Below are 21625 nucleotides of genomic sequence, written 5' to 3'. Positions count from 1 at the left end.
GTATATTATGTTTCGAAGGGGACCGTCTGTGCTATTTGCATTCATCGTCCCAATATGTAACCTGGTGCACGGGCCCTGTCGAATTTAGGACGAGTCAAGATTGCTGGCAGGCGAAGTTAGGACCGAAAACCTCAGGAAAGACGATCCAATTGTTTGAATAGCGAAGGACCACCGGTACGGTGCTATCCCCAAACGGTTCTGTTGGGTTGTTCTCGGACGTTCTTCTCGGACTTCGGACGATGGTTACGGTGGACCATTTCAGAGGTGTGAAGTTTATAAAGGGAGTTACAACGAGTCCGTAGGGAGCGTCCGCCGGATTGAGAACAATTCCGAGGAAAGGGAAGTGAGCACCGAGCGATGCTTGAACGAACCCGTGGCATAGGCATGTCAAGTTCCGTAATCATTTGTTTGTGCTAGCAGTATTTTGAAGTCGTATAGATTGATTCATTCCTGGTTGACAAGTAAAATGGTCAAGTATAGCACTAGGATATGGATACGTCACTCGCCTTCGTTACAACCATTCAAGAGTTCACCCAAGGGCAGTCCCATACACCTTCAGATTCCAAACTCTCCTTATCCTCCTTCACACCCCGCAAACTTTCAACAACTCGTCCTTATTCATCTTTCCAACCCGCGTTGCTCGTGAAATGTACAGGGCCTTGATAGTATTAAGCTTTCACAACCTCATGTCTGCCTCATAGTCGAGGATAAGCTTCATGAAACTGTGATGACCTTTAAGGCGGCACCAGCGATGACGAACGGACTGGTCTGGATCCTTCAAACAATGAGGGCCAGCGATGTGAGCCGAAAGATCAAATCCAAGGGAAAGGTAACCAGCCCGAACGGAGAGCAACAGAAGGGTGATAAAACGTAACTGCAAGAACTCAGCGAGGAAAAAAACCGCCGACGAACCTTGAGCTTGATAATTCGTCAGATAATCCAGCTTCAACGACGGGAAAATCGACCTGACCTTTCATGCATCGGAAATATGATTGGCAGTGAATCCAAAGGTTTCTTGAGTCTTGACGGAGTTTCTGGCTTTTGAGTTTTGGTTACCAATTGTTGCATGCTGAATTGGATCCATGGGAGCTTGTACTGCGTCGTTTTTTTATCTACATAGCAAAGCAATAATCATGAGTCGATGAAGACCAAAAAAAAATTATTTTGAAGGCATACCGTTTTACTACGCGATAGGCTGCCGGCGTGGGAAGGCTGGCAAACAATGAAACAACATCCGAAATTGATCCGAAGCGGCAGTTGCTCACGTGGAGGTCAGATGATCGTTGCTTCTCGTGATGAGTGCGCTAGCCCCTTTATCCCTTTCCCTCATGGCCACAAGGAAATCCTCCAGAATTCAGGGAAACCGCGATAATCCCAACAAAATCGACAACTCAAACCCTGAAGACGTACAAGCAAAGCCAGCCAGAAAGGCCAAGAGAGCAAAGACAGCGGCAACGGCGATACAAGCCTCTACGGCTTCAAATCCTGAAGTCACTCGTCGAAGGCGCGGGAACCGTGGATTACTAGAGGAGCTAGCTAAGGAGGCACCGTTGGATATTCTTTTAGAGGTTAGAGTTTGCATATATAACGCGATTTTTAGCATGTGGCAACCTTTTTTGATCCTTTTCAATCATCCAGGTACTCAAACATTTGGAGTTCCGAGATATACTGCATCTTTCCCGGACGAACAAATATTTCCGGGAACTTCTCATAGTAAGCCGTTCACTCTCTATTTGGCGTGAAGCTCGAGAGAACACCCCCAATCTGCCTCCGTTACCCGTCGACCTGAATGAAATGCAATATGCAAGCTTGCTCTTCGATAACCATTGTCATGTAAGTGTGCGATTAACTACGGCTATATCTGTGTTTGATTTTACAATTTTCAGGCATGTCTCCGTTCTCCATGTGACAATGTTATTTGGGAATTCAGAGTTCGATGCCACAAGAACTGCATGAGCCAATTGTATGAGATCTCTCGTTCTAACGAGTCCTGCCCTCCTAATAGAGGTACCTTTTAGGTTTATGGCATACGAGAATCGCCCTGCACGTCTGAAGAACATCGATTTTCGGAAGGTGGTTGAACATATTCCCTTTTATGATGAACAAAGTAAGGCCTCCCGTTCCAGACGTTGTATTTGGAGCGTTCACAATCTCTGATGTGGTGATGGATTAAGTCGACAGGACCGATGGACCTTTTTGGTTTACTCCAATGTTTAAGCGCCTTCTCGCGGAGTACAGAGAAATTCAACGCGATAAATCTGCAGTTAAAGAGTGGAATGAAGAGAAAAAACAGCATTTCGAGTTGATTACGAGCGTAAGCGTGCAAAAAATTATAATTCCTTTTCGTCGCTTACGTTCTTCGACTTAGCATGCTAGGGAATGTCATACATGGGATACTAATCGTCGTACGGAACGTGATGCAGAACAAGAGACCCTCCGAAAAGAACGTCGTCAAGAGTCGGTGTATTTTTCCATGCCAATTTTGCTTTTGGCTGATTGAAATTTCAATATTTAGAATCATCACAAGGTTATCTGCGTCAGGTTGGGGGCAAGAAGAGCTGAATCACGAAGAATTTGTCTCCCACCCTCTGTTCAAACCGCCGAAGGCTGTCACGGAACGAAGTATGTCCAATTTATTGTCAATCTCACTGTTGTAATGCTCATTGAATGAACGATTTAGTATGGAACAATCTCGAACCCCAGTTAGTTGATTCTCTCCAAGGACTCAAGGATAGGCGACTCGACGAAGAACGTCGCTGTTCTCTCAAGTCACGATACCGACTGCTCGAGTTGGCTTACGAGGATAAGGGGGATAGAGACAGGTTGACTGTATATCCTCCGATCTCCGATCTCATTAACGCACAGCTCGGGGTCATTGACGATATGATCTGGAACACACCACACGACGAGAAATTGACCAAGTCAGACTTTGTCAACGTTCTACGTGCGACTGAGGCTGATTTTGCAGCGTTTTCGCGAAAGTGGGTCAAGCAAAAGAGTCAAGAACTTGTAAAACTCTTGCGAAAGTTTAAGGGGGGTTATGACTTACGTTCGACGATCTTTTCGTGTGAGCACTGTGGTGACAAGACTTGGGCACCTAGGATTTTTATGCACCATTGTTCGGTGTATCACAATCGGCTCGATTCTGGGCGTTGGGACAGGCCGGAATTCAACCCGTTTTCAGAGCTCAGTTATGGTTGGTGGCGAGCAGACGCATTTTCTCCCAACGTTTTGCTATCTGGGAAGGTAAAGGAGATCATGGCGTTGTGCGGAACGCCTGAGCTGGAAAGCATCGATGATCTGGAACGCGAAGATCCACTGTTTGAATGTTTGGATCGTACGGGCCACAATGGGAAGAGATGTTTCGCCCGTTGGATGGAGGCAATGATGGTATGGGCTACAAAATTTCGGTTGTTTTTTTGAGATATTGATAGAATCTTTTTCAGCGTTCACTTAAGGGAGATCAAGTCGTCCTCACGACTATTGACGATGATACAAAAAATCGAATACTAACTCTAGAGAAGGCATATGAGCGACGCAGGTGCCCTGGTTATGTAGTCTGCAAGCACTGCCCGCCTGATACGACGGCTTTTGAGCTATATAGCACCAAGATTTGGTCGCATCTCCGTGCGAAGTAAGTCTCTTCGATCTCTGCGATTTATAAGAACAATTTTAAACAACCCTCTTTAGGCATGGTATAGACTCCATGAACGTAAAGAGAAACGTCGACTGGTGCTACGGTCTGCAAGCAAGAGTCTTCTCTCTCCGTCCACCAACAGTCACTTTAGTAGAGTCGGACAATTAACTAGCACGGTTTCTGTCGAGAAACCGTACGACTCTTAGACACGAATAATTCAGAATGTACCTCAATAGATAACCGATACAAGAAAAATCAAACATAAAGGAAGCAGTGCAGCATCCACTCCAACTTGCCATCTTGGACTACGCCCGCTACTTTTTGTTGAGAGACAGTGGTACGTTCTATGTGCCGTTTTACGTGTCATGTTCTGCAGGAGGAACAGTTCCTCTTGCATGCCGTTTGAAGTTAACAACGCTCGAGAAGAGAACGAGATGATAGAGGGTACAATGATACTAACAGTGAGTATAAGCCGAAGAATTTCCCGCCATTGAAACATGTGATCAAAGTAACGTCACCTTTAAACGTTTTCTGGCCGCCCTGGCCGCGAGATATTCCTCGGACTCGGAACCCCCTGGACAAACCAACATTTCATATATCCTTGCGTCCCTGCGGCCCAGTCCAGACGGGACTGCCGCCATTGAATGTCTTTTCCCCACCCAAAATTTAGTCCGCGGTACATATATCAAGCTGGATTCCAAAGTCTGAACAGACGGATATATATCATTCCAGAGTATGGCCCTACATATTCATCCACCGCACATCAAAATTAACGCCGCAATTCCAAGTTCAAGAGGGCTTAAGGAGGCGCTTAGGAGGCACAAGCCAGGGATCTCTGATTTGGCTCGCGCACGCGGTTATCGCGTCCCTTGATTATTCTGAAGCTTATCTTTAAGGACACACGGGCTGCTTGGCCATGGATCCGACTTTTCAAATTAATTCTCTATCAGAACTTTTAGTACTGTGATATACACCTGTAACCCAGAACCTTAACTCAAGGTCCGCCCAGAGTTCCACGGATCAAGCATGAGCTCATCGCCTGTCTGTGAAAGCTGAATGTCTTTCTCACTTGGAGGCTCTACGAAGCGATACACTTACTCATCATTCCCGTGTGAGTAATAATCCGGTGTCATCAAGATGCATCATGTCCGGGAAAGGCACCGTACCGCTCCCGGAAAGCCGGTCGTTGCCTCCTTCGGAAACGATCGGATAAAATAGGCTTATCGGCCGTCGCATGTGGCCTGATTTATCAGATAAAGACTGTCCTCATTACTGTCATCATTGGTCTCCCATCCTTTCCCGTCACCCCCGCAGTTCCCCCTTTACCTTCCCTCTTTCCCTCTATCATATTCGCGGTATAATGGTCTCTGTCTCTACAAAAACTGTCGTCGTATTGGGTGCTGCCTACGGAGGTTAGCAAAAAATTGTATCCAAAGATGTTTCTTGACTTTTTTTTTTCTTTCGAATTTACAGGCAATCGCGCAGCCCAGATGTTGGCTGCTGGTCTTCCCGAGGGATGGAGGATAGTCTTAGTGGATCGGAATACGTGCGTTATTGTTTTACACTGTTGATATGTAAGGTTATTGAGGCTATCTCGTACAACAGACACTTCAACCGTATGTTTCTCTTTATCGACATTCGCTCAAGTCGACTTAGCTACGGGACAACCTTCAGACGTATATGTTATGCCTAGACTTGCAGTACTCCCAGGACACGAACACAAGGCCTGTGCGTACCCACCACTACACCCTTCGTCTACCTGTCGCTCAACCACATGCCTTTGCCTTTTCAGTCATACCATACACCCGGGTCTTCTGGAAGAACACTCCCCTTCGAGAGGCGCCTCACGTTCTTTTACACGCTCACGTCGTTTCTGTTCACCCTCATCATGTTATGTTATCAAAGGCCTTCCCCGAACAAGGTATCCCTACGACGCGAGTTGACTTTGACTACCTCGTCTACGCACTGGGGTCCCAGTTACCTGACCCTCTCAACCTTTGGGGGCCCTTACCTTCAGCCAGCATCATCAAGGCAGCAAACCCGTCGTACAATGGAACGAAGAAGGATAGCGTTGCGTGGTTGAAGCAGAATCAGAAGGTGATTGAAGAATCGTCGAGTGTGTTGGTTGTGGGTGGGGGTGCTTTAGGTGTCCGTAAGTCGAATTCGTCGTCTATATCTGCCTTCTAGAATTCTGACCTTCGGGTTCTGCCTCCCGTTGCCTATAGAGTTTGCTACCGACATCGCACACATTTACCCGTCAAAGTCTGTTACCCTGTTACACTCCCGTCATCGTCTGATGCCGTTGTACGAGGAGGAGTTCCATCTTGATAGTACGTTTATGTTCATTTGAATGAGAAGATGGATCGAAATCGATTGTTGATGTCTCTTCAGTTCTCAAAGGCCTCGAGTCTCTCAACGTCAATGTCATCCTCGGTGAACGATTAGACATGGGTTCAGTCAGGGATGAGCCTGTCAAGCTCAACGAACTAGGCCAACGAGTCGTTAGAACTGTGAAAGGAAGGGAACTGGCTGCTGATTACATCGTGCGTGCCACTTTCCCTCTCTCCGTTTCCGATTTCTGTCCTAATCTCCCCCCCCTCAGATGCTATGTACTGGCCAAAAGCCCAACACGGAAATACTCAAGGTTATGGACGATTCTACGATCAACCCCAGCAACAACCTGGCGTACGTCCTCCGTACGATGCAACTGGGAGCACTTTCGGCCTCCAAGGTGTCATCACCCAAAGTCGCTTCAAGTAGTCCAACGCCTCCTCCTGCTACTGCTGCTGGAGCAGCAGCCGATACCCCAGACGCACCTGCATCACCTGCTCAGTCACAGTCACCCGAAGAACAGCTCAAAGCAGCCTTGGAGAAGATTTCACTCGCAGAGAAAGAGGCTCTCGAAAACGGGGAGGAAGAGTCTGATGAGGAGGTGCGCAGCGGATCGGAAGATGGAGGATCTGTATCATCTGAACAAGGGGAAGAGAAAGAGAACGGGACTTGGACGCCTTACCCACATATGTTCTGTGTTGGAGACTCTGCTGATGCGTTTGATGCTATCAAGGCTGGACATACGGCGTATTGGCAGGGGGAAGTTGCGGGGAGGAATATTGTTCGGCTTGTTAAGGGAGAGGAGCCTTTGGAGGAGTATTATCCTGGATTGCCTGCGATTAAGGTGTCTTTGGGATTGGTACGTTGTCGTTCCTTTTTTTGTTTGTTCGTGAGTTGTTTTGTTGAACTGTTTGTTTCTTCTATCTATCCAGCGCAAGGCGGCGTTCTCGGTACGAGGTGTTGTAGGCGTCAAGGATGACGGTGTAGATGATCTCCATGCACCGATGATATGGACTTCTTGGGGATATGAGATTAGTTCTGATAAGGATTTCGAGGCGTAAATATCCTGTTATTCGTCCTTGTCTATGTTGGGGATGTCAAAAATATAGAATGATTAACAGAATTTCCAGCAGTTCGCGTGCATTTGGTCATTCATGTCAATGTTATAATTACGATTTATTGTATTTTCGCCGCCCGTGAATGTACACATGGCATGGCGCTGCGGTCGGAGGAGTAGTAACAATGTGGAAGAAAAATGTTTTGGCGACTCGGAGTTGTGTAAGCCAACCAGTCTAAAAAGGTAGTTTGACAGAATTCCTATATTTCCCTCTAGCCGACTTGAACGACTGACCTCTTCATGGTTAAACCGTATCTATTGTAGATACTAGTGAAGCGCTCTACCACTGAGCTAAGAGGGACATACTTACAGCCCACGATGTATTGTTATCTAAACTGACTCTTCCAAAATACTTACTTGAATTGTGCTGAGATTGGGTGTTGATCGTGTACCACTGAGTGAAAGCCTTGGGATTTCTAGTATCGACATCATACTGAAGACGAGTCTACCGAACTTGAATTACTCGTGGTCAAACGGCTTAGTACGGTGGGCGGCACGGCGGTGGGGCGCTCCAAGTCCGTCTTCCGGTTCTCACTGAGAAGAAGCGAACGCGTACCCTTACCAGTCCTTCAAAGCTTCATGCATCATGCATTATCCTAATAGCGCCTTGGATTAATTCATGCAGTCAATCCATGAAGGGTATCATTATCGCAGTTGTGCAAAGATACTCGGAAACTTTCCGCCAACCGGTGTGTATAAGAGGTGATAAGGCCTGCTCTGAGAATCAGCTTCTGAAGAGCGCAGCGAGCATGTCTACGACGTCGACAAATGACGAAAACTCACTTATTTCTAAACGTATACCCTGATGCATACAAACACCCCCAAGGTGATTACTGAATTCGTCCGAATTAAATAGCGTCCGCATCCCATTCAATAGTCTTATCCTCTTTAAGAGTCAAAACCCTCATCGAAGCTAGATCCTCTCTTTTATCAATCTTCCCCAGCTCCTCATCGATCCTATCTAACCAGGCATCCGCTATTTGTACGTCGCCTTGCTCCAGAACCGGCAATCGATAATGCCATATTGAATAGTCAGTTCCGTGCGTGACGTATCCTATTACCAGTCAAAAAGCCACCATAAGTATAGCCTACAGACTTTCAGAAAGAGGTCGAAAGAACTCACCCTCAACAGCCTCTCTCCCCGCCTCCGGCGTCCATTTAATCAAATATCTCAACACCGGAAACCCAGCCTTAATCATATCCGCCGCAAACTTCCTCACCGGAAGATGCACCTGCCAATCACTCAATATCTCTCCAAACGTTCTCTGCCACCCTCCCTGAGTCGATTCTTCTCTCCCAACCATCATGGAATCCACCTCGCTCTTCCTATAGTACCTCATCAAATTCGCCTTCACGTCTTCTTTAGTCTTGATCGGTTCATGCGCAATGGAGTAGAGGTACCATTCCTCCGTGAGGTCACCAATAACAGCATGTCTAACGCCCTTTCTGAGCAAATTCCTCGCTAATCCTCCAGATCGTTGATATTCCATCATATCTGTATCGACCGGAACCCAACTCGCATCGAACGCTCCACGGAAAGTCCCATGATAAACCTCTCCCAGATTATCATTCTCAATAAGTTCGCAGAGTTTCGAAGCGGGGACTTTGGTTGGGTCTTTGAGAGTACCGAGGGTGGAAGGATCGGAGGGGTCCAGTCCGACTGCGGTACAGAGCGCGTTGTACTGTGATTGATATTCTGCTGGGGTTTTGGGTGTAAATGCGATCGCGTTGGATTGCATGATTGCGGATACGAAGGGTGCGGGTTGACCATCAGGTAGATGTGATGCATGGTGTAGGAGTTGATGTACCGAATGGGCACCTGTAGTTGATAATGATCAATACGGGAGGTAGCAAGCGAAAGTTAGAGTATGAACGGACCAGCTGACAGACCAATGACTTGCACGTTTTCTGGGTCGCCTAGAAGGGTGAACATAAACCAGCTGTTTGGCATTAAACGTGTCTGAGCACGTACCTCCGAACGACCTGATGTTATCTCGTGTCCACTGCAACGCGACCCATTGATCCTTGAAGCCATAGTTCCCCGTCAAGCCCTGCTCCTTGCTCGCTAAGAACCCAAACACAGAGAGTCTGTATCCGATATCCACCCTCACTACCTGTTTACCCTGACGAGCACACAGGTACTGCGCTTGATGCCCCAAGCCGTGTGGCGAACCGAACTGCAAAAATCCGCCATGGATGTATACTTGAACTGGCAACAGTGGCGAAGATGTGTTGAGGAACGAGGGAGGTATGACGATGTTGAGGAAGAGTCTGTACAGTCCACGCGTCAGAGAGAGAGAGGAAGACTAAGCATGGAAAACGCACGGATTCTCAGAAGGTGCTCCGAACCCTACTTTGTCCTCGAACTCTTTTCCTGCGAGGGAATGAACAGTCAATGTTCCTTATCGGAATGGCAATAGACAAGAACCTACCCTCCGCTTGACCATCATTTTTGGGTTGAGCACAATCTTCAGAGGAGTCAATGGTAGTTCTAACGAAAACCTGTTGCAAGACTTACACCTCGCCTCCCGAATATATTCCTTCCCTTCTTCGTACTTGTGTCCTTCAGGTAACGCCTTCGGGTCTTCCCATCTAGCTGGTGGAAGTGCGTAGGGTACCTCTGCAGGGTAAAAGGTTAGTTACTAGTCGCCAGAAAACTGCGAACAACGATACCCAGAAACACCCCAGCCCCGTTCCTAGCCCTCCTTCCTTTCACGGTTCCATACTTAGTGTCAACAGTAATGCGGTCTTTGCTTTGCGCCAGTTCATCGTGAAGGTGCGTGTTGGGAAGGGGAGTCATGATGGACGACTTTGGCAAAGACGAGAAGCGACCGAATGGTCAAGAACTATGGAGTTCCGCTCCGCCATCATCACATGTTGTATGGTTTAGCGTGCTGGGTGAGGCTGGCTATCAGTCTTCTGCGGCCTTCTTCTTTAGGCAAGAAAAGGAATATTCCTGAGAAACAAAGAACTGCTGGAGAAGAAGCAGATGGTTAAATGAGGGATAGAAAGTCGGAGGGCTGAACGATACCTCTGTGGTAATCTTGATGGAACCGGTGATCTTCTTCAAGGTCGGAACATGTTGAAGAAGCACAAAACGCTGAGGGCCATCCACGAGTGACGATGAAAAAGGTTTGTAGGGGTGACCAACACATTGACCAGTGTTGACAACAATTGTCCTCGACGTGAGGCGCGACCCTCATGTTTTCTGTCGGTAGCAAGGAGGAATTCGACGTGATCAGAAACCTGCCAGACTGAGGATAGAAGAACATAGTTCATCTTGAGGATAGCTCGGATTACATTGGCTTTCCTCAATGGAGAATGCGCACTCTTGCCACAGCGACAAAGGAGTTGCAGTGGAGCGCAACATGCTGGATGAAGCTTCGACAGCGCAACACCACGATATAATATAGGTATCATCCTTCGTTCACGTCCTGTGAGATATTTTCCGGTTTGTCTGGTTTTTGAGTTGCTGTTGTCGTAGAATATCGTTTGTCGATGTTTTCTGCATCTCCTCGTCAGACTTGAAGAGGACCTCTTGAGGAACTTCAAGAACTCTTGTAGTATAGTCGTGGTTTGAACAGCTGCCAGGACCTCGCTCTACCCAGAATTCTTGTAAGAATTAGGACTTCATCGTACCGAAAAAGAATATTAATGGGTAATGAGTTCACACATAGAAATTTTTGCAGCTCACTTGAAACGCCCCACCGCAGAACCTGGTCATATTATGATCCTTTTCCGTTTCCACTTTGCGGTTGCTTTCCGCTTTATTTTCGTTCCCATTTCGATCTTTACGATGAGATTGGAGGAGTTTGAGGGATTAAGCAGAAATATCTCACCTTCTCCGTGTGTGACTTTGTTCAGGCAGCTTGAAGTCAAGTTGAAGAAGTCAAAAAGAAGTTCAATGGGAGGTGTTTGGGCAATGTTTGGGGACCTCGGTCCACCACGGGCACGTGCTCGTGTCGCCGCGAGAGCCACGCGACTGATCTACATCTTTCACCAAATCGTTCACTACTGTACACGCCACTGGGGGGGAAGACTCCTTCGATTCACTGACTGCTTTCACGGTAAATAATGATAGATACTTCCCTCACTGATCCAATAACGTCTCCCCGTGCAGACCTGAACTTTAAACTTTGCCGATGGAAAGTGTTTCTCCAACAGTTCTTTGTCCCGGATGCAACGCGACTTTTATACCCCTTCCTTCGTTTCCTGGGGTAGACTTCAATCACCTTCGCGCGAATATCACTCCCTCGTCTACCGAGAAAAGCCATGAGATTGAGGTCTTGGAGAAGGAGTGGGATCAGCTGGGCCTATACGACAAGGAGCTCGAGTGCCTCGATGAAATCGCAAGGAAGCTGAAGAAGGAGAGGAATTTACTTGCAGTCCGAATCTCGAAGCGCAAGAGTTGGCTAGCAGCCATTCGTCGTCTTCCGGTCGAAATTCTTGCTGATATATTCTCGCGCGTATGCTCGACGCAGGCTAAGACGCTGTCGATATTCCAACTGCCAGAGGAGCCAGACGACGCCCACTATGTTATTTCTCCACCATTGACACTCTCACATGTCTCATATTACTGGAGGAGAGTTGCAATCTCTTGTCCGCATTTATGGTCCTCCATTCAGGTCGATGTAACGCAACCTTTCAGCAGTTTCGACGGCATCCTTTCCACCTACTTGACGAATTCAGCAAGTCAGCCTCTCGACATTACTATTTTCGATACCGGTGAATCACATTTTGCTGTATTGGATTACAGGGAAGAAAAATTAGGAGTGAACGGTGTTGCCATCCTCGATACACTCCTTTCGCAGTCATTCCGAATCGAGGACCTCACTTTCTACAATTTCAATCTCGATTTCGGGCTTCCAGAAATTCCACAGTGCACGTTCCCACTTTTGCGCTCGTTTCATACCAACACGGGAATGGCATTTTTGGATACCTGGTTCGTAAGAGCTTTGGCTGAGGCTCCGCTCCTTGACAGTGTCTCTGCCGTTTTTGTCGATGAAGTTCTTCCAATTTCCTACAGCCTGCTTACCTCCCTGACTATGCAAAGTACTGCGAGCCTCTCGTATTTCCATGACCCATTGCAGAAGTGCTCGAATCTACGATCCTTGCATATTATGGACTACGTGAACGTTCGACCGGAAGACGAGGCTAAACCCCTTGAATTACCATCCCTCCGCTATTTCTCCTTCAGAGCCGAAGCTCTCCCTTCAATTTGCGGCAACTTACCTCATTGCATCAAGTTCCCAAGTTTATATGAAATCGACCTGACTTATTTAGGCTTCGATGGGGATGGCGTGAGAGTGGAGCGTGGATGGCCTTGCCCTGGTTTTAGTTCCATTCTCCAGTCCTGTTCGTCGACCTTACGGCGATTATCTATCGCCTTCCCTCGACACGCGCTGACCGATGCTGCTGCCCGTCAGATTCTGGAGTTGTCGCCTAGCGTGACTCAGCTCGAGATCCGTTTAGGCGAAGATGTCGCCGGTTTTATGGAGACACTACTATCTGTTCTTAGAATCCCAGATTCCTCGGACGGGAGGACATTCTCTATCGCCGTGCCGCAGTTAACCACGTTGATCGTAACCATCAACCATGGTGCCATCCTCCTCACGGAAAAGATTGGACGTTTGATGGTAGATATGGTGTCGTCCAGGAGTAGGAAGATCTTATCCAAAAAAGGGCGGTTCATAAACGCCTCAGCTCTCACGAAGGCTTGCTTCGACTTTGGAGATCCACCGACACCTCATGCTGAGGCGACACTTGAAATACTCGAGGCCTCACGTCGCTTTTTGGAGATAATGAATGAAGCTCAGCTGGATCCTGATATCAACTTCTGGTGCGTTGCGTTCCCGTTTGATTTGTCAAGCCGAAAGGCTAACTCTAATGGCTACACCGTGTATCCTAGTACTCGTGTTGGTCTACTACCCCAGTGAGATGCGACTATTGCAAAATGGCAAAAGGACGGAGATAATGTGATCGGTGGATTTCGATCTGTTATTCTCGGTTTGAGGTTCAAATTTCCCGCTTTCCTTATATGTTAAACATGCCAATGGAAGATCTTAATTTTCATTTTTTTACTCCCTTATACATATATTTAATTTTCATTTAATGGGATTTCTATTTCAAAGAAAGTCGTCGGCCCTTGCAGCAGCTTTGTTCGATTTTAGGCATCCGGCGACACCTGGTAATAGAGAAATGGGAGGAATGCCAGACTCAAGCCAGACTATTCTTGCCGCTTTTTGGAGATAATCAATGCGGTGCAATTGGATTCCGAAATGTCCTTACGGTGCGTTGTTCTGGTTCTCTTTCGAGGTTCAATGCTAATGGCTTGATCTTCTCCCCCCCTTGGAGGCTTTGAATTCTTGCCAGTGCCTCCTTGCAGTGTCCCTTCATATTTAGTCCCAACGCCAGTTTGATAGTTCTCAGATGTCGGGTAGGAACATAAGTACACTGAATCGTGTCACCTTTAAACGTTGCTATCTCAGTCAATACTTTGTGACTAATCAACTCTTTTCCTTGTTTTTCTCTCTTGCAATTCTCGAGGTGAAAACGCGTCCGTCACGTGGTCGGAAACTTTTCATACTCCGACCGTGACGATGCTCAGCACACGATTCTCAAGGCTGTTGAAATGGAAAATCCGGCTTCAACCATCGCTCCAACAACATGCCTCAAACGCAATACATCATTGCTACCACCTCCATCATTTCCTGCACTAGAACTGGCCCAGCTTCGTTTGAATCATCCTCCGTCGTCCTCTGAGAGAAGCCATGCATGTAAAATTTTGGAGAAGGAGAAGGATCAATTGAAGTGGTATGATAAAGAGCTTAACCGTCTCATCGGAATTGTAAACAAGTTGAAGGAGGAGAGGAGCTGTCTTGAGAGGCGAATCATGGAACGCGAGAACTGGTTGGCGGGCATTCGGCATCTTCCCATCGAGATATTGGCCGAGATATTCTCGATTTCATGCTCGACGTACGACCACGCACTTGCTATCTATAAGCTTGAAGGCAAAGGCGAGACTGTTGTTACTGCCCCTGTATTAGCGCTCTCCCAAGTCTCGCATCATTGGAGGCGAGTTGCGGCTCTATGCCCTCGTTTATGGTCCTCTATCAGCGTCGACGTGGGGCGATTTACTGGAAGTTATGATGGCATTTTCACAGCATACCTGGAAAACTCGGCATCTCATCCTCTTAAAATAAGAATTCGCAATCTGGGATCATCGATTGGGATACACGGTTCAGGAGCGAAACGTTTTGCCCTCGCTGATAAAATACTTTTGCAGTCGCCACGAATCGAGGTTCTCATATTAGATATCGACCTTCGTTGTGGGCTTCCCCGCGATTCACGATATGCATTCCCGCTCCTGCGAGAGTTCACGACTACATCACGCCTTGGTTTGCCGAATCAGAGTGGGCTAACAAAATCGTTAAATGACGCTCCTCTCCTCAACACCATTACTATCGCGTTTCTAAACGACGGCGCTCTTCTTCCCTATAGTCAGCTCACCTCCTTGACGATAGGTGACATAGGAAGCATTGAATACTTCTATAGCACGTTGCAGAAGTGTTTGAACCTCAGAAAGTTGACGATCACCCACCCCTACAATTTAAACCAAGACAACCATAGGACCATTGAAATGCCGACCCTCCATACTTTATCCTTTCGAACGGTGCTTGACCAAAAACTTTATCACAATATAAAATTCCCAAATCTGCGTACTTTCACTGCAATTTATTCAGAGCCTCGTGGCAACGATGAACAGGAATGGCCTTGCCCTGGTTTCAGGTCTGTTATCCAGTCCTGTTCGTCCACTCTACGAAGTCTATCACTCGTGTTCACTCAATACACCGCCACCAATCTTGCTGCTCGTCAGGTTTTGGAGCTAGTATCGCCTCATTTGAGTTACCTCGAAATTCATTTGATTCGCGATACAACCGGTTTTACAGAGGCGCTCGTATCTCTTCTTACTGTCCCCAATCCCACGGAAAACCGACCGGCCATTGTCGTGCCAGTGTTACGCCGGTTGAAGGTAACCGTCTTTTGTGGCCAACCGCTGTATACGGAAAAGGTTGCAAATTTAATAGTGGAGATGATGATGTCCAGGAGTCAGAAGAACCTGGTTGATCACCAGCCTGGAACCATAGAGGCGTCGTCTCTTGCGGTAGCTTTATTCGATTTTAGGCATCCGGCGATACGTGGCAACAGAGAAACGGGTGGAATGCCAGACGATTCTGACCGTTTTTTGGAGATAATCAATGCGGTCCAATTGGATCGCGATATGTCCTTACGGTGCGTTTTTTTTTGTTCTTTTTGGAGGTTCCATTCTAGTGCTCACTCTTCTCGCTCCTTTGCATATCCATCATTAGTGCTCTCGTTGGCCTACGTACATGAAACGCGATAGTGACTCTATAGATGGTGGTATAGGCCTTGATTTTCTTACTTCCCACATTTAGTCCCAATGCCAGTTAGACGATTTTGTTGTTCTCGAGCAAGGTTCGGATGCTGGGAAGGAACATAGTACCTACCGTATGTCACCAGAGTCTGATACTTTGCGACTAATCAATTATTTTCCTCTTTCTTTTTACTACTTTCTTCTCTTGCAACCATGACCTTCAACTGCGGATTATGCTTAGGAAGAGAACGACTCTGCTACTTGGGTATCATAATGTTCCGGAGAGATAACTCGCGACCCTACGCGACTGTCACGTGCTCGTAAAACCTTTCATACTCCGACAGTCGGTTTTCCTTTTTAACAATTCCTTTGTCGATATCCCTTACAACGGGGCGACGGTCAACTCACATCCTCAAGGCCGTTGAAATGGAAAACACGGCTTCAACCATCACTCCAACAGTATGCCCTACATACAATAAATCACTTCTACCACCTCCATCATTTCCTGGACTAGAATTGGCCCTGCTTCGTTCGAATATCCCTCCGTCGTCCACTGAGAGAAGGCATATGTGTCAAATATTGGAGATTGAGAAGGATCAATTGAAGCTGTATGGTGAAGAGCTTGACTGTCGCGTCGGAATTGCAAAAAAGCTGAGGGAGGAGAGGAGTTGTCTTGAGAGGCGAATCAGGGAACGCGAGAGCTGGCTAGCTGGCATTCGGCGTCTTCCCGTCGAGATATTGACCGAAATTTTCTCGATTTTCTGCTCGATGTACGACCATGCGCTTGCAATCTATAATCTTGACGACGAAGACAGAGACAAATACTATACTGTCGTTTCGGACCCTACATTGGCGCTCTCCCAAGTCTCACATCATTGGAGGCAAGTTGCGGTCTCTTGTCCTCATTTATGGTCTTCCATCGACGTCGAGGTGAGGAGACCTGTCTGCGATTATGGTGGCATCCTTGCAGCATACCTGGAAAATTCGGCATCTCATCCTCTTCAAATCAGGATTTGCGATTCACGATCATGGATCACCTGTCTGGATTACAGGCGATTCGATTTAGGAGCAAACGGTGTTTCCATTGTCGAAACGATACTTTTGCACTCGGCACGAATACAGGTTCTCACATTCGATGGTTTCCGTATTCGTTATGGGATTCTACGCCATTCGCAATACGCGTTCCCGCTCCTGCGGGAGTTTACGGCTACCACAGAATTTGATTTACCGGGTCATAGTGGACTATTAAAATCGCTAAATGAGGCCCCCCTACTCAACACTTTTTCCACCAAACATCTCGATGACAGTGTTGTTCTTCCCTACAGTCGGCTCACCTCCTTGACATTAGGTGACATGACAAGCATTAATTCGTTCTACGGCCTGTTGCAGAAGTGTTCGAACCTCAGGAAGCTGGTTATCAATCGTTATTTCAGAATAGAACGAGACGCCCAACCCATTGAATTGCCGTCCCTCCGTACCCTATCCATTCGAACGGATGTTCAGGCAAACCTGCCTCGCCAGATCAAATTCCCTAATCTGCGTATCTTCGTTGTGGTGATTCGTCCATGGTCTCTCGACGAAGAAGAGCATGAATGGCGCTCCCCTGCTTTCAGGTTTATTCTCCAGTCCTGTTCGTCTACTCTACGAAGACTATCGCTGACTCTCACTCGACGTACCGTCACCAGTCTTACTGCCAGTCAGGTTTTGGAGCTAGTATCAACACAGTTAAGTTACCTCCAAATTCGTGTGAGTCGAGATACAACCGGTTTTACAGAGGAGCTCTTGTCTCTCCTTACTGTCCCCAATTCCGCGGAAAACCGAACGACCGTTTTCGTGCCAGAGCTACGCCAGCTGAGGGTAACTGTGCTTCATGGCGAACCGTTGCATACGGAGAAGGTTGCAAATTTGATAGTGGATATGATCATGTCCAGGAGTAAGAAGCGCTTGCTGGACAATCGGATATCCGTGGCGGCCTCAGCTCTTGCGATAGCTTTCTTCGATCTTAGACATCCATCGGCAGCTGGGGATGGTGAAATGGGTGGAATACAAGACAAGTCTTGCCGCTTTTTGGAAATAATCAATGCGGCTCCGTTGGATCCCGATATGTCGTTACGGTGCGATTTTTTGTTTTCTTTCGAGATTCAATCCCAATGGCTTACTCTTCTCACCCCCTTACATGTCCTTCATTAGTACTCTCGTTGGCTTACGCACATGAAACTCGAGGGCCTCTCGGACCTCTATAATGATGGTACAAATGGGGGCCTTGATTTTCTTCCCCCCTTCGTATTTAAACCCAGCGCCATTTAGATAGCTATATTGTGATCGTGCAAGATTCTGTCGGGAAGGAACGGGGTGCTTGACGTACCTTTTGAATGCTGCTACCTTCAATACTTTTCAACTAATCAACTCTTTTCCTCGTTTACTTTTTACTTGTTTTTCTCGGTTGAAAGGCATCACCGTGTCTCTTCCAATTGAGGAGTATAGAGAACGTTGTTGCGATTCCCTTCTTTTCTCAGGGTTGATGCACAGCCATACACTGCGGATTTAATAGTGGTTGGCGTATGAAGATGATAAGACTCCTGAGGACCAAGGTCACGTCAGTCCCCCAAGCACACAGTCATTTTTTGTCAACTGATAGCTATTCACAGGTCTGATCACCGAGGTCTCCTCGTGAACACAATCTAAGAGACTTATCAGACTTTTGAACCTTCTGGTACTCGCCGTTTTACTGACGATATATTTAAAGATTCTGACATTTCATGCATTTTGTTTAAACCGAAGACGTCGCGACGTCTCTCTCAAATCAAAGTTTAAACTGTTTTTGAGCGACCTCTTGAGATCCCACTGCAAAAAAAATATTGTTATTAGCTTTGAAGCCTGTATGCTGCAGTGTCTTAAGTCTCATCTCAATCATGCTCTCAAAAATTAAATTAAATCTCAATCTCAATCTCAAAATTCAATTCAAATCTCAATCTCCAAAAATTCAACTCAAACCTCAATGTCTCTAAAACTCAACTCAATCTCAACCTGATGTGAAAGGTTGAGAATATGAAGATAGTTATATATTTAAAGTTCAAATGATTGAGAGTAAGTAGATAGATCTATACTAAAGTCAATAATTATTATAGAGGACAAAGGTAAAGCTATTAGTGTTGCCTGTATTTAAGCATGGGTGTGATGCAGGGTAATGTTAGCTGTTTTGATTGTGTTATACCTGCGCACACGCCATATCACGTACTTATAAAAATTCTCCCACAGCTTTGAGCAGTGGAAAAGTCTTTATGGAAGCGGGATGATTTCCAGCTCGACAACATCTAGTAGCTGGGTTGATCTTTCGTTGGTGATGGATGAAGAAGATCAGAGAAGTCGAGAAAAAGAGGAATTTGGAATATCTGCATGGATGGATGGTGACAACGAACTGGACGATGCAAGGGGTGTTCAATCCGCTAATGTTACACATGGGGTTCCTACGTAGACATAAGACCACCGAGGCCTCCCCCCCCTTGCACCTACCAAATTTGGAAGTTTGATCCGCTATACTGCTTTCCCACATTATGTTCTGACCTCTGATCTGTCACTCTCACTTTCTCCTCTGCCTTGCTGCCTCTTCTTGACACCTGTCGTCGCAAAAGTACTTTCCTTCCGGCTTGCTAGTTAAACCACAGCAACCTAGATGATACTATAAGGGAGGTAAGTAGCTTTTATACTATATAATGTAAAGAAATGAAACTAAATACCTTTGAACCACATCCAGCTGAGCAAACAACAAAATCATCGCTGACAATCGTATCCTCACAATTAGAATCCACACATTGCTCCACACATATTCTCACTCTTTCTGTCACGACCTGCTTCCGTTTACTTGAACGTTCTGCACGTTGAGGTGGATTTACCGGAGGTAGTGACTCGGGTTGCAGCAGCTTTTTCTTTCCTTTTGCATCGCACTTTTGGTTTCCAACAGGTAGGTCTTTGACCTCTGACACCGGATCTTCATCTGCATTCAGAATATCATGAGATTTCTTGCCTTGGACAGGAGAGGATTGAGGCAGCTCAGAGTTTTCAGTTGAGGTTTTCGATAGTAGGTTCTGGTGAGGTCCAAAATTTGTATCTGCACTGTTTTGGAGTCTCAGGTTACTTAGTACATTCATTTCACAAATAGATTTAAAGCAACTTACGCAAATGCAGGGTTCATCAAAATGTCAGACGCACCATCTCTTGGTGAGTATTTTCAACTATTATCGCAACTTCACTAACATCACGGGGTTTCCTGTCATCATCTGAAGCTTTGTTGCCACTATCCGAATCATCCGACTCATTTGATGTGTCAGATATGTCAAGGTGCGTACTTGATGTTGACTTGTCTGTTCCCTCAGGCCTGAATGAACTGATTTAGCACTGCATCAATCATTTGGGTTACATTTGGGACTAGGTGACTTGCCACATGACTACCCGTGCACTGTAATCTGCTGAAATCTTCAGCTTTGGCTCAGAGTTCATCTTCTTCGCCTTCTGTGATCTGCGTGGTTTTGCAAGGTAGGTGACTTTCAACTGTTGCTTCTCATCATCGCTAACAGAGAACCTCATATGATATAGGTCTACGTTAGAGGTTGGGTGTTCTCGGAGTATATGTGAGTGAAGATTATACTTCCAGACTGCGGGGGGAATTTGGTTCGCATTGGTGACAGATGATGGGATGATTTGTTGAAGGTGAAGTGTCTGACATTGTACTAGTTTCTACAATGTTCAATCCACACCCGCGCAGTAGCTTACATGTCGATTGCTCGACGTTCACCACTGGAACTCCTTTTCGATTTTCTTTAACATAGATCTTGCACTGCGAGTCTAAGCAAAGTCCACAAAGATTGTTTGAATCTCGAAGACGTGGATGATGTAGAAGATGCGCAGAGCAATGTTGAAGTTTTCAAGGGACAGTCAAATCGGAGAGGCAGACACTGCAGTACAGGCAGAATCGACGGCCATTCTGAAGGGTACGAGAACGGTTTTCCGAGGTCTCGCACATCAGGCAAGCGTCGCCACTTGAGGTACGATAGAGGAAGTTCTTGGTAACTTGGATGACTGGAATGGTAGGTAGGTTCTGTGAGATATGTTCACAGATAACCATTCCTAGTGCAACTAGCTCTTGTGTCTGAAAAGCGAATGTTTCGGTCAGCACTTTAACCTTTGTACTACATTCCAAATCTGGATTGATGAGGTCCACAGCACAGCCAGGTATATTACGGATAACACCTCCAGGTACAAAGTTTCCATTCCAGTGCCAATCATTTCCTGTGGGCTGATATTCCTCATCAACAAGTGTCAGAGCCATGATATGGCAGTGGAGGACTGTGTTTGGCTCATGAAGGAATCTCATGGGTAGGCTTCGAAGCGAGGATCCGGACTGGACAACTTCCATAATCTTGACAACGGCAACAAACACCTGGTCCTCACATCCTACAACAGTAAGTGCAGGGTCCTCGCTCTGTATCATTTTCCCTTCCTCCAACTGATCTTCACACTGTTCAGATAACCGACCATCACGATATTGCCCAAAACCTCGAGTGGTCATAACCCGTTTGAGCCGTTTCTTTGAGTTGAATGGGGAGAAGGGGTCTCCAAAGATGCAAAGTATGGTTGCCTTGTGAGCGGTCTTTTCGCTTCCATCAATTGAGATCCACGCATTGACTTTCTTCTCTCCGTTCTGCTCAGCCTCATACCCAGCATGATCCTCCAAGTCTGGTTCTAAATCTGACGGCTGCAAGGACTCATCACTGCGGCTGTTGTTGTCCTCTCCGTCTTCATTGGGCTCTTCAACTTCACTGTCTGCCAACTGGCCTTCGGCAAGAACCATTTTACCGCCACCAAATGGACAAAGGATATCATATCCACCCACTGCGTCCATGTCATCGAAAGGAGGGTAAAGGCCAGCCTTCTTCAGATGTTCTGTTGCAGTTTGATGGCCAGCCTTCCAACAGGCCTCAAGATGGACGGAGGAGACCTGACTGTCTCCGTGGATCGACTTTGGGTTTATATGATTGTGCTTTGCTGTGACTTCACTTCCTAGTTGCTGGAGACTTTTGACGGTGATCCTTCGTCCTTCTCCTCCCCACTCGGGATGCTCTGAGAGAATTTTCATGCACTGTACGCC

The 21625-nt window shown here is 46.7% G+C and overlaps 8 protein-coding genes and 1 non-coding gene across 9 annotated transcripts; 5 read left to right on the top strand and 4 right to left on the bottom strand.

Annotated features, from left to right (window-relative positions):
* Window positions 1-1295: 1295 nt before the first annotated feature.
* Window positions 1296-3906, top strand: E1B28_002944 (uncharacterized protein; the record flags this gene model as incomplete). The annotated part of the gene is made up of 10 exons (XM_043159897.1): window positions 1296-1568; window positions 1639-1833; window positions 1887-1963; window positions 2019-2107; window positions 2175-2314; window positions 2369-2457; window positions 2516-2622; window positions 2681-3390; window positions 3447-3634; window positions 3691-3906. 10 exons carry the CDS (start codon window positions 1296-1298, stop codon window positions 3803-3805), a joined length of 1983 nt encoding a protein of 660 aa, XP_043001851.1. The 3' UTR covers window positions 3806-3906.
* A 1015-nt stretch (window positions 3907-4921) lies between these two features.
* E1B28_002943 (uncharacterized protein) lies at window positions 4922-7161 on the top strand. The gene is made up of 9 exons (XM_043159896.1): window positions 4922-5049; window positions 5111-5183; window positions 5243-5253; window positions 5312-5365; window positions 5430-5789; window positions 5863-5967; window positions 6029-6180; window positions 6240-6827; window positions 6901-7161. Exons 1-9 carry the CDS (start codon window positions 4998-5000, stop codon window positions 7027-7029), a joined length of 1524 nt encoding a protein of 507 aa, XP_043001850.1. The 5' UTR covers window positions 4922-4997; the 3' UTR covers window positions 7030-7161.
* Window positions 7162-7291: 130 nt separating this feature from the next.
* Window positions 7292-7386, bottom strand: E1B28_002942. Its single transcript has one exon. It is a non-coding gene; the product is annotated as a tRNA-Thr (tRNA).
* A 547-nt stretch (window positions 7387-7933) lies between these two features.
* Window positions 7934-9885, bottom strand: E1B28_002941 (uncharacterized protein; the record flags this gene model as incomplete). Its single annotated transcript, XM_043159895.1, has 8 exons — window positions 7934-8139; window positions 8209-8904; window positions 8964-9002; window positions 9058-9356; window positions 9411-9459; window positions 9518-9553; window positions 9604-9705; window positions 9759-9885. 8 exons carry the CDS (start codon window positions 9883-9885, stop codon window positions 7934-7936), a joined length of 1554 nt encoding a protein of 517 aa, XP_043001849.1.
* Window positions 9886-10151: 266 nt separating this feature from the next.
* Window positions 10152-10505, bottom strand: E1B28_002940 (uncharacterized protein; the record flags this gene model as incomplete). The annotated part of the gene is made up of 1 exon (XM_043159894.1): window positions 10152-10505. One exon carries the CDS (start codon window positions 10503-10505, stop codon window positions 10152-10154), a length of 354 nt encoding a protein of 117 aa, XP_043001848.1.
* Window positions 10506-11076: 571 nt separating this feature from the next.
* E1B28_002939 (uncharacterized protein) lies at window positions 11077-13021 on the top strand (the record flags this gene model as incomplete). Its single annotated transcript, XM_043159893.1, has 2 exons — window positions 11077-11152; window positions 11206-13021. The coding sequence occupies exon 2, from the start codon at window positions 11228-11230 to the stop codon at window positions 13019-13021; it is 1794 nt and encodes a 597-aa protein (XP_043001847.1). The 5' UTR covers window positions 11077-11152; window positions 11206-11227.
* Window positions 13022-13659: 638 nt separating this feature from the next.
* E1B28_002938 (uncharacterized protein) lies at window positions 13660-15551 on the top strand. The gene is made up of 2 exons (XM_043159892.1): window positions 13660-15377; window positions 15455-15551. Exons 1-2 carry the CDS (start codon window positions 13717-13719, stop codon window positions 15477-15479), a joined length of 1686 nt encoding a protein of 561 aa, XP_043001846.1. The 5' UTR covers window positions 13660-13716; the 3' UTR covers window positions 15480-15551.
* A 309-nt stretch (window positions 15552-15860) lies between these two features.
* Window positions 15861-17695, top strand: E1B28_002937 (uncharacterized protein; the record flags this gene model as incomplete). The annotated part of the gene is made up of 2 exons (XM_043159891.1): window positions 15861-17594; window positions 17671-17695. Exons 1-2 carry the CDS (start codon window positions 15907-15909, stop codon window positions 17693-17695), a joined length of 1713 nt encoding a protein of 570 aa, XP_043001845.1. The 5' UTR covers window positions 15861-15906.
* Window positions 17696-20401: 2706 nt separating this feature from the next.
* On the bottom strand, window positions 20402-21613 carry E1B28_002936 (uncharacterized protein; the record flags this gene model as incomplete). The annotated part of the gene is made up of 1 exon (XM_043159890.1): window positions 20402-21613. The coding sequence occupies one exon, from the start codon at window positions 21611-21613 to the stop codon at window positions 20402-20404; it is 1212 nt and encodes a 403-aa protein (XP_043001844.1).
* Window positions 21614-21625: the final 12 nt, after the last annotated feature.

The sequence above is a fragment of the Marasmius oreades genome, chromosome 11 (assembly GCF_018924745.1).
Source record: "Marasmius oreades isolate 03SP1 chromosome 11, whole genome shotgun sequence".
Taxonomy (NCBI): domain Eukaryota; kingdom Fungi; phylum Basidiomycota; class Agaricomycetes; order Agaricales; family Marasmiaceae; genus Marasmius; species Marasmius oreades.
The sequence above is the reverse complement of the archived record's forward strand: the minus strand, read 5'-3'. Positions and strand labels throughout refer to the sequence as shown.

Excerpts from the sequence above, each read along its gene's own strand:
- E1B28_002943 (XM_043159896.1), top strand. The coding sequence starts at position 4,998 with ATGGTCTCTGTCTCTACAAAAACTGTCGTCGTATTGGGTGCTGCCTAC. Across the intron at positions 5,790-5,862 it reads TGGGGGTGCTTTAGGTGTCC|AGTTTGCTACCGACATCGCA; the intron begins GTAAGTCGAATT and ends CGTTGCCTATAG. Across the intron at positions 6,828-6,900 it reads TTAAGGTGTCTTTGGGATTG|CGCAAGGCGGCGTTCTCGGT; the intron begins GTACGTTGTCGT and ends CTATCTATCCAG.
- E1B28_002938 (XM_043159892.1), top strand. The coding sequence starts at position 13,717 with ATGGAAAATCCGGCTTCAACCATCGCTCCAACAACATGCCTCAAACGC. Across the intron at positions 15,378-15,454 it reads GATCGCGATATGTCCTTACG|TGCTCTCGTTGGCCTACGTA; the intron begins GTGCGTTTTTTT and ends ATCCATCATTAG.